General features: G+C 40.7%; 2 protein-coding genes across 3 annotated transcripts in view; one reads left to right on the top strand and one right to left on the bottom strand.

Annotated features, from left to right (window-relative positions):
• Window positions 1-2,960, top strand: part of LOC113162338 (galectin-related protein-like) — a 7,276-nt gene extending 4,316 nt beyond the window's left edge. Inside the window, exons 2-6 of one of the 2 annotated variants that reach the window (XR_003298813.1) lie at window positions 1-55; window positions 510-598; window positions 1,031-1,214; window positions 1,385-1,593; window positions 2,771-2,960. The exon at window positions 1-55 is cut by the window's left edge and continues 29 nt beyond it. Coding sequence is in view for 1 of the 2 variants with exons in the window: in XM_026360413.1 (XP_026216198.1) it covers window positions 1-55; window positions 510-598; window positions 1,031-1,214; window positions 1,385-1,528 (472 nt within the window). In the remaining variant the exon portion in view is untranslated. Of the gene's footprint in view, window positions 56-509; window positions 599-1,030; window positions 1,215-1,384 lie in introns of both variants that reach the window. The other variant, XM_026360413.1, reaches the window with a different exon arrangement.
• Window positions 2,961-4,599: 1,639 nt separating this feature from the next.
• LOC113162339 (myelin and lymphocyte protein-like) lies at window positions 4,600-7,682 on the bottom strand. Its single transcript, XM_026360415.1, has 4 exons — window positions 7,538-7,682; window positions 6,080-6,247; window positions 5,796-5,927; window positions 4,600-5,463 (listed from the first exon to the last, which is right to left on the bottom strand). The coding sequence occupies exons 1-4, from the start codon at window positions 7,625-7,627 to the stop codon at window positions 5,389-5,391; spliced, it is 465 nt and encodes a 154-aa protein (XP_026216200.1). The 5' UTR covers window positions 7,628-7,682; the 3' UTR covers window positions 4,600-5,388.
• Between the last annotated feature and the right edge of the window lie 3,439 nt (window positions 7,683-11,121).

Genomic DNA, 11,121 nt, shown 5'->3' with positions numbered 1-11,121 from the left:
AGAAGAAAGTAAACCGAGCGCTCATCCTCATGAACGAGATGTTCAGAGAAATCTGGTAACGTTGACCCAGAAATCACAGATGATCTGACAGCGATGACGTGTGAATGAAAATGAAAATAAAGAACTAAACATTTTATAGAAGTAAAAGACTTGATGTTAGAAATGTTAATTTAGAATAACGTCACAGTCAGAATCCACTATAAGAAATATTACAGAGGAAAAAGTGTCAGAAATGATGTTGATTCCAGAATCTTTCATTAAATCAAACATTAAATCCTGAATCTCAGATGTTTTTCCCTCCTGTAAATACAGAATACAACCATATTTTAAATGATGATTATATTAATGGTTTTAGCACGTTATTAATCTGAGGTCATAGTTTTTACAGTTTCCAGCTTTGTGATGTGAATTAGCTCTACTCTAATTAATTAATTGGAGGATAATTATTAATAGTTATTAATAGTTATTAATGGTTATTTGTCTCCATGGGAACGTTTGTGTTTGTGCAGGTCGTTCCTTTCAGGGGTCACGTCACAGGGGGGATGCGGATGGGCAAGAAGGTCGTAGTGATGGGTGTTGTGGACTCTTGTCCTGACAGGTAAAAATCAATAATCAATTAATGACCTTTTACTTTTATTTGATTTCATCCTCCTTGTATGTAGTTTCCTCCTGTTGGGTTCCAGTAACAGTATCAATAGAGAACAAAAGGACTGAAGATGAAACTATTTGACCAAAATAGAAAAACAAAAACAAAACAGGGTCAGAGGTCAAGTTCTGAATCAGCAGAGAGACAGAAAACAGAACCTGACAGACACAAGCTGCTCTCTAAATGAGTCTCTAAATGAGACTTATACTGATGATTAAATCACTTTATAATCTAACGAACAGCAGGTTCCTGTGACTGTGGAGGTGAGAGACTGGATCACAGTGGTGATGAAACCGGTCCAAACAGAACCAGACAAACCCCAGTGTTCTGTTCATGCTTCATTAGTGGATGAACTACACACAGTCAAAGTGGGTTCCTCTTTAGGTTCTACGTCGCTCTGACATGTGGCTGTGGAACGTCCAGGGAGCCTCCACCTGACGTGGCTCTGGAGCTCTGTGTTCGATTCAGGGACCGTCAAGTCCTGCGGAGAGCCTGCGTGTCTGGATCCTGGGGAGACGCTGAGACAGCCGTCCCCTTCTTCCCCTTCATCAAGGCCCTGCCGTTCAAGGTACCGGCACCGCCCCACAGTGTGACGACAGGTGATACAGGTGAACACCTGCTCACCTGACTCCACATCTGTATTGATGTATGAAGACGGTCTGAAGGTTCTGGTCTGTGTGGTTTCACTCTTTCTCCAATGAAACTGTCTAAAACATCCACTTGTGTCTCGTCTCCCAGATCGAGATCCACTGTGAACACAGTCGGTTCCGGGTGTTGGTGGACGGACAGCAGCTGTTCGACTTCTCCCACAGACTGACGTCACTGAGCGACATCGACACGCTGTGGGTCAAAGGCAGCATCAGCCTCACGAAACTGGCCTAAGATGAAACTGGACTCAGCTGGTCTGGAGTCACTGTGGAGAAAACGTTATTTACTAAGTACTGTCCGTAAGTCCGACTTTCAGGTTCTTCTTCTAAAGATACGAAACATATCAAGAGCTTATAAAATATTAAAGATTCATCTACAAACACATAGATACAAGATATAAAGACATAAAAAGATGAACTGTCCAATAATCTGATATTTGTCTTTTTTATTTAACCTTTAACCTTTATCTGCAACTTCTTCCATTACTTGTACAAATGTACACATTTAAAAAATGTAACCCTCTCAGACACATTTCAACACACTTCAGTGCATTTATGTGGAATTTGAGTTTTCATGTAAACAGATAAAAAGATTTAAAAACTATTAAAAAATTGAAGTTGGACTTAAAACAACATGAAATATGGATATTTCTTCAAGATGGAATTAGTTGGTATTTGTTTGTGGATCTGATGACACGTTTCTAAAAACTGTAAATAATCCAGAGTGTTGTTGATGTTTGTCAATCAATAATGAAGCTGTAGATACAAACAGACCTAATTAACCTGGTTCTAAATTCAGATGTTTTCAGTATGTGATGCATGAAAAAGACAATTTTAAGTGTGAAACGTGAAGTTTTCTTATTAATTCATACGATCAGTTACACAAACACAAATTCGGCCTCGAACTGCTGTGACTGTCTCTGTAATATGATGGAACTACCTCGAACCACGTGGATCCAAACTTCAAGCATATGATTTCTTATTCATTATTCATATTCATTAACATTTATTTTTAAATAAAGTGAGTTAAGTGACTAAATGTAGTTGTTTCACCACTAAAATGATTATTTCTATCAAATCATGGTAACATTAAATAAAAGCAGTAGGAAGTGCTTTAATGTTTGTGGCTCCAATCAACAGTTATTAATATCATTTATGTTACTTAAATATTAAGATGAACAATAAAAAGCTAAATAAGATGAATTCATAATTTATTGAAAACTACAAAAAAATTATGCACATGTGTAAAATTTAATACATTTCAGCTTAAAATTAAATATTTTTACATGATTTAAAAACGTTTTAATGTATGTTACTGAGATTTCTTGACTGTGTTTCTGAACCGTCACATACAATCATTATTTATGAACTCACCTATTATTCACAGTATATTTCTGCATATTTACTTCCTTTTTGAATATTTTTGAGTTTTTATTCGTATTTTTATACTAAACTAATTCTTTTCATTTCTTTTCAGAAGTAGAGAAAAGTCATTGCTGACGTGACAGCACAGGATTTATTGATCTGTAGAAATGAACAGCAGAGCAGATGAATCATGATTTAACACTTTATACTCATGTTCATCATGTCACTTTGTTTTTATTGTTTTCATTTTCTTGCACATTTTCTACCTCTTTGCATCTTGAAATAAATATTTCTATGTTTGATGAGTTTGTGGGTCGAATCCTAACACAGAACTTAAACAGGTGGTGGTTCAGAGTTCTTCTTTTATTTTTAAATCGTGTTTCTAATGGATGAAAAACATGTTTAGTTCTTTGTCACCTCACTAAAGTGCCGACGTGCTCGTCTCCACAGCGCTCTGTTCTCTGTTCTCTGTTCTGTTTGCTTGGACACTGTTGACTGCTGATTTGGGTTGTGGGTCCTCTGCTGGACTTTCTGTTCACCTGCTCAGAGTGTTTGTATCATTCACCTGAAGTTAGAATTAACGGGTTCGAGTTGTGACTCCACATATGTTCCACAAGGTGCAGCCGTACTACACCGGTCATAGAACCGTGGTGTTCCTGTGGTGTGTTGGGAAACACGTTATCAGCTGTTTGTTGTCGGTGACTGTTCGAAGCTGAAGCTTCTTCAGTTTCATGGAGCTGTCATTAATTATACATCACAGCTACAGTTCAGCGAACCCACACAGTGTATTTACTCCCTGTCAGACTCCATTAAACATGGTTTCATGTTCCTGTTGTGGATCTGAGCTCTCGGTGCTGCAGAAGAAACGTCCACACGATGTCCACAAACACGAGTGAATCCAGCACATGTACAGTAAAAGTAAAAAAGTTTTACTGTATATGAGAGAGTTGACCGACCAGTAACCATAGGCAGCTGGTTTCTGATCTGGTTCTTTCCCAGTTTCTTCTTGTTCCGAGTGACACTGAATCCCACCTGACATCTTCTGTACGTTGTCGTGTGAACTCTGCCCTCTCCACCAGCTCCCTGTCCTACAACATGTAATAAAATGCTAATAATTGTAAAGGAAATGTGTGTTTGACACTTTGATGTGTGCAGGAGGAACCAGGAATCCGGTTCTGGGGTTTGTGGATGACTGCCCTTATAAAAGAAGAAGAGTTTTAACTGTAACAGAGGCACCGAAGGAAAGAAGTGAGGGATACAGTGTGAGGGAGCGATGTGTGCAGGTGTTGGAACATGACCACGAGTAGAAAGTGTTTTTATCAAATATCAGTCACAACTCAGTTAAAAGCAAACACACAGACACGATGTGAGATTTTTAGATTCAACGTGACTGAGGAGTTCTTCCTCTCTGATGTCCATCATGAACACAACCTTAATAAAAGCACTTCGTGCAGAACCTTCTTAAGAAACATGTTTTAAAATTCCTTTCATTTGCAAAGTACTTTGTAGTACTTGTACTAGATAATGAAAGTACTTGAAAGCAATCAGGTGCTGCTAACAGTCAGATAGTTCATGTTAATTCTCTGATCATGACACTTTATATCAGCTCAAGTACAGTACGAGTGAAGTTAGTGTCACATGTGTACTGAGGGCTTGTTGCTGGTTTTAAAAGGTCCCTATAATTAGACAAAGAGCACATTTACTTGGTTGTTTTTCCAGATTTGTGACCAAATGCTGACGTGCAGCTTAAACTGAGACAGGATTATTGATCGTCAATGTGCACGAGTGTGAAAACCAACACTGCAGGAAATAATGCACCTACGACAGGCGGGTCAAAAGGTCACATGCAACTAAAACAATTCTGGAGGAACTTTGTTTTTCCAGAATGTTAAAACACATTTGAAGCAAGAAATAAATGATAAAATGAATAAAATAAAACAATTTCAAAACAAGCACATTTATTAAAGTTTAGTGAATCTTCTGAGAAGTTTTTAAACAGTTGTTTACATTATAAAATAATAATTCACATCTGCTCTGATCCACATTTCATTACATGTTCATCTATTCGACTGTGTTAATGTTAAGAATCTGTTATAAAAATATAAAAGCAGCCAAACATCAAAAGTAAAACACCAAACGAAACCAGGTCATTGAGGAAAGACAGGAAGTAAAGCAGAACAGATGCTGATAGGAGGCAGAGAAAAGCACGGTGGATAAATAACCTCCAGACGGTGCGTCGACAACACGAGGGTGGACAGAATAATAGAAACAGCTGATGTTGCTCATTAATCAGGTTTAACATGTTAAAATAAATGATAATAATAGTTCTACAACCACCTCACAGCCTCTAGACTGAACGATCTATAACCTGAACCTTTAATATAATCATCTATAAGAATGGTAATAATAAAAATATCATGTTAAATCAGTCAGTATTTACAGTTTGCGTATTGACTACTGTGTAAAATAGAAGCAGTGATTAAATGGATGTGTTAACATATGATAAGAAGAAGCTCTGTGGCACAAACCATCAGGCAGAGGCGGCAGTGAGACTGTCATCCATCAGTGGAAGTCACTGATCCTGCTTCAGACGGCTGTGGTGATTCCAGATGTTGCAGCACAGCCCGACAGCCTCTATCACTGCGAGCTCTCCCTTCATGTCAGCGCGCCACAGCTCCACGTACAAGAGTAGAAATCAGCTCAGTTCTGGTTTCGTTCAGGAGGAAACTTCTAGAAGGATCTCCATCGCATGGCGGACAGGATGGTGTGGATGAAGTAGAGCAGAGTGGCCACGAACGAGAAGACCTGAGGAGACGAAGGTCAATCATCAGGGTTTGATTCTGAGTAGTGGAGACGAGTAACTGAGTACAATTACTCAACAGGGACAACAACAAATGAGAGAAGTAAATGTGATGAAACTTTGTATGAAGCTGCTGTTGTGTTTCTCTCCATGAATCTGTTTGTGAATTCAACGGAAAAGTAAACTGTGAAGTACACGCTTAGTACTGTGTAGTGTTGTGAGTTTGAGTAAAGAAATAAAGAGATGAAGAGAGATAAATAATGACGTGCTGAACGCTTGGCCTCAGGTCTCGGTGAGTCACTTCACCTCCTGTTTAACACGAAGCAGCTGGACTTACCACTGCAGAGATGTCCAGCTGGTAGGATTTGAACATAGACTGGTTGGCTGTACTGAACAATAGGGTCACAAAGGCTAAAGATGTTGAAGCACTGAGGTAGAAGACTGTGGCGATGAAGTGATAAATGAAGTCCTGGGAGACAGTGGGAAAGGAAAAGAAGGAAGACGGAGAATGAGGAAACACAACATAAGAAGCTACTTCCTGAGTTTCCACTCAAGTCTTATATGTATAAATTGCACATAAATCACCAGGTGTGAAGTCAAACTGCTGTGTGGAGGACTTACTGCTGCCGCCCAGCTCGCTTTGTTGTTATGGACCCCGCAGGCGAAAACCACCAACCAGATAAAAGTCATGACGAAGCAGAAGACGGACACGGCCATGACCCAGCCCTGAGGGTTTGCTGGATTCACATACGTGCTGGCAACCAGGATCCACACCAGACCACCGAAAATCTGCAGAAACACCACAGTAAAGAGCTGATGATCCTGCGTTACTCAACCTCTGTCACATCTCTAAGGCTGTAACTAACTATGGATTTTGTCTGTTGTGGAGTTTAGTGCAGTTTAGTCACAAAGGCTCTTGTTTTTTAGCCCTGTTTAACAGTCATAAGAAGCTTCGTAGCTGTTTCTTCTCTTTTGTTGAGGGTGTTTCAGGATTTTAGTCTCTATTAGTTGAAGTGTCTCCGTTATTTTGTCCACCCTGTAATTCCAGCCTGGTTTGCAGAACACAACAGGTCATCGCTGCCTGTTTTCATGCTACACCTTTGATGATGAACAGGTTGCATTATTCATGGAGCCCCACCCTCCTTCATGTGCTGCAGCTCCTGTCAGACTCCACCTGTTCGCTCTCAGCGGACGAGCTGCTGTGAAAGCACCTGAAGACTCTCATGACATCGGCTGGAGTGTGAAAACAGTTCAACCTACATTTTTATGTCCCACCGTTCCCTCCCCTGTCGTGCAGGTCCAGCGTCTGTTCTGTTTGACTGATTCGACCTCTGAATCCTGACCTTTCTGGTATTGGTCACGTACAAAGGTAACTGTTGTCCAGAAACATTGTGAACTTTAAACCTGGTTCACTTTTTAGTTGATTTTCTAGAAACACCAGGTTTTCAGCTGAGCCAGGCTAATGAGATCCGGTTCTGGCCTCAAAGATTTGGTTTTAGTATTGTGCAAATGTGGCTGATTCCTGTTACTCAAGCTCCAGTGTTCGCTCTGGCACCAAACTAACGAACTTAAACCAGTTTGCATGTGTCAAATCTGATCATTGTATTTTTTTACACATTAATAGAATCAGTTTGAAGATTAGCACTTGTTCTAATAAAAAGAGTATGAAGACATATTGGTATCAAAAACACTTTCATGACATTTCACATGATTTTCATCACAGAAAACAACAAAATCACTGAATTTCTGTAAAATACAGTCAATAACCAACATTTACTGAGGTGGAACGAGACAGACTCACTTCTTCTCGGATCAGTATCTCTGGTAAACCTGCTCTGGCTTGTTTTTACGAAATGTGAATCAATAAATAATATAATATAATTATATATATAATAATAATAATATAAATACAATAAGAATTCGAATTAAACATGAAACCAGCACACTTTCTAAATCTTTTACTTTAATTTAAGCTACGCTGGATCTCTGTCTCCGCGCGTAAGAGCTGCGTGAAAGTGGCCGCGCCGTGCGCACAGGTGGATGAGGATAGACGAAACACCTGCAGCTGCTGTTTCTTACCAGTTCTGGCAGGTATAAGATGTCGGGGATGGTCGTACATATCCCGGACCCGCTTGGGAGATGTCCCATGGTCGCAGTGTTGGAGGTCATCCTTCGCCTGGTGATGCTGCTGCTGCTGTGAAGCGATACAGAGACTGAAGCTGGACTCAGCGCTGCTGCGGTTTAAACCAGTAGGAGCCGACTGGAAGAACCGGTATTCCCATCAGAGACACGCCCGCAGGAACGGGAGTTGCTCAAGGGGGTTGTTGAGGTAGAAAGTAAAGGTCCAGCTGGAGCTCAGTGTGACACAGACTTAATAATGTTTGACCATCGTGACTCAGGTATCACCATGACAACCTGCAGCAGCAGCCCTGCTTCCATTATCATTATCATCATCATCATCATCATCATCATCATCATCATCATCATCATCATCATCATCATCAACAACAACAACAACAACAACAACAACAACAACAACAACAACAACAACAACAGCAACAACAACACAATTTAAGATCAACAGTAACCATAACAACACTGTCTCACTTCCGTTCAGGCCACAGGAGAGTGAGATTCAGTATCAGCTGATCGATCACAGCTGTTGTTAACATCTGTACTGATTCAGTCCGATGACTTCCTGTCATGAAGTAACCAGCTGGACACACCACATGTCGGCTGTGATGCAGTTCTGAAAAAGGAAAGAAATGTAGTCGTTTTTATGCTGTGCAGATGTTTCAGTGTGTTATCTCCATCCTGGTTGTGCTGTTTCCTCTCTGTTCGTATCCTCATCCTCTGTTCTCTATGTTTCCAGTGTGCAGTTACTTGTCTACCAACTTCACTTTCGCCCCAACCGGTCGAGGCAGATGTCCATCCTGAGCCTGGATCTGTTGGAGGTTTCCTCTGTTAACAGGGGTTTTCTCTCTGGTGGTAGTTATTGGCTTCTCTTAAATATAATTTCCATATATTTCTGCTGGGCCTTGAGATGATTTTGATGTGATATGATGCTATATAAATAAGTCAAATGTGTTTATGATTTTCCTCTGATGTGACCTTTACAGGATCATCTGACATCTTCCAACTGGGTTATTTAATCATATTAGAAGAGAAGCCACGGGGCTCAGTTCTGTTTGTGACCCTGCTGTCTTCACACCTCACAATGTAAACAACTGATCCGTGGAAACGAGCATCTCATCAGGCCGGTCAGGTAGTAGAGCTGTCAGACAAACACATAATCGATGAACTGGATCTGGTTTCTTGCTGCTGTTACCCTATATCCTCTTTCCAAGGGAATCTACTCCTGATGGAGACACAACATGTCAGTCAGAACTCCAGAACAACACATAATAAAACTTTCAGATACGATACGATATGAAATGATGTGAGACAATAAGATGTTCTTTACCTTGTGAGTAAGTAAGTAGGGAGGTAGTAAGTTTCACCAACGTTTCCTACACAGTTATTTTCTGTTCCTCATGATTGGACGTAACATGCTGATGCAGAAAATTTGTAAGAATTATGAAGAAAATAGAGTTTTTTTTTCTTGTCACTTTCAGCAAACACTCGTAAAGATGTTGTCTACTTCCACATCATTCCACATAAAACATTAATGAAACCTTTAAATTACTGTTAACGTCCAGTCTCTGTTTGTCTGAAAGAAGCTAAAAGAGGCTAAAGAGGTTTGCAGAGCTACAGACTTGGTATTTTTTGATCCACACTATGATCAGTGTAGAACAGCTGGTGATGCTGCAGCATTTCAATGTGATGTGTTTCTGTTACTGTCGTCTGTCGTCTGACCACTTTGGTTAGGCTGAAATATCACAACAACAACAAAGACACAGCCTATGATTACTTAACACCAAGGCTTTGGACTTCAAGGCTGCTCGACTGGAACAACAGGTCTCTGACAGCAGGAGGTTCTGCCAAAGAGCACTCAAATTTAAATGAAGACACCTTAAAAGAAGAACACGTTCAGTGTTGATGCAAAAAAGGCACGAAAGCAAAATGTAAAGAATGCAATGAAGAAGAGGAAGGTCAACAACTGGCCAGTAGCAACGTGGAGGATGAGAGGCACCCCGAGCCAGCAGCCTTGGATAAATCCTGAAAGAGCTTTGAGGACTGAGAAATGACTGATGAAGGAACAATAAGCAATTTCCAGATACATAGAGGCTCCTTCTTCAGGGCCACTGTCACAGAAATAAAAAGTGTTTGCGACAATAAAACATGCAACACTTAATGTGAGCAACATTTTTGTTTAGTCAAAGTCAAAGATTTTAACCCTGGCATGTCCGGGTTTATCTTCCAGAGATGCTCAAAGAACAAACAGAAACCAAGATTTTGCTGCTCTGCCGCTGTAAACTGCTGCTGCAGGACTCAGTTTCTGCCCAGAAATGCAACCTGAGCGGCAGCTGAGTTCCTCTCTGCTCTATTGTCCTGCAGATTGTGCTATTTCGTAATCGGCCTCCTGCCAGGAAGACACTGTGTTATCTAATCTTCCAGTGAGGAGTGCCTGAACGCAGCACTGAATACTTCATGATAATGTGGTAAATCCTACCGTCCTGGATCAATACCTGACTAATTACACTGAGTAAATCATTACAGTTGAGTCGTTTACTCTTATTTCATCACACTACATAATATTTTATTATAAAAGGCTTCTTCATGAAGGTATGGGTGTTACCTAAAGCAATATTAGCAATAGTACTGAAAACAATTAGACAATCTAAAGTCCTGTTGGCGTCATCGAGTATGTCAGTGTGAACTGGAGGAATTACAGCGTGAAATACTTTAAATGTTTTCCCATCAGACACTGAATGTTATGTGTAAAACACGACCTGCAGATCATGATGCGTCTCGACCGAAGTGAAGGATATTCACCCAAAAAGAGAGAAATGACTGTAAAGAACCTGCTGTAAAGTTCACAGTACAACTGAACTGAGATTCATCTGCCGGCTGTGGGACGGATCACAGACGCTGTTTTACATTCTTCTTCTTCTTCATGAACCAACGGGTGTTTGTTGGTTTCTCCTGAGGATGGTGTCACTCACTGTCACCGTATCACCACCATCTGAAGGTTCATCCTCAGGAACCAGTTTATTTAGTTGGGGACACATTTCAAGTTGTCCATCCCTTGTGAAATTGAAATTTCTTCAAATGTGGCACAAACGTCCTTTTGGGTTCTGGCCTCACCAGAGTAGATCAGGGGTTCCCAGTCTTGGGCTGGGCTGCTTGATTCCCTGCCCTGCCCAGTGCTGGCGAGCTGGATCAGGTGTGTTCAGTGAGTCTGAAGCTGAAAGATAACGTTTCTTTTTGTCTTTCCCAGCTCCACCCTCATCTGAGCAGGTTTCCTCCAGCTCCAGAACGATGGAACACACCTGATCCAGTTAATCAGCAGTGGGTAGGGCAGGAACAGCTGCAAAACCAGCAGGACAGTGGCTCTGAAAGACCAGGTTTGGGAACACCTGATCAGATGTTGGTGGTTAAAGGTCAAATGTCACTGTCAAAGTTCAGTGGATACTGGTTCTCAGGAACAAATAGGGCAAACAACAGTTTCCTAATAAAACACTGTAGAATATGTCCAGTCCTGCTGCCATAAAATACTCACT

This window comes from Anabas testudineus, chromosome 1, assembly GCF_900324465.2.
Source record: "Anabas testudineus chromosome 1, fAnaTes1.2, whole genome shotgun sequence".
Lineage (NCBI taxonomy): Eukaryota > Metazoa > Chordata > Actinopteri > Anabantiformes > Anabantidae > Anabas > Anabas testudineus.
The sequence above is the reverse complement of the archived record's forward strand: the minus strand, read 5'-3'. Positions and strand labels throughout refer to the sequence as shown.

Coding starts and splice junctions, on each gene's coding strand:
- LOC113162339 (XM_026360415.1), bottom strand. CDS start 7,627: ATGACCTCCAACACTGCGACCATGGGACATCTCCCAAGCGGGTCCGGG. Junction 5,928..6,079: donor AAGCGAGCTGGGCGGCAGCA/GTAAGTCCTCCA, acceptor ACTGTCTCCCAG/GACTTCATTTATCACTTCAT. Junction 5,464..5,795: donor AGCTGGACATCTCTGCAGTG/GTAAGTCCAGCT, acceptor TCGTCTCCTCAG/GTCTTCTCGTTCGTGGCCAC.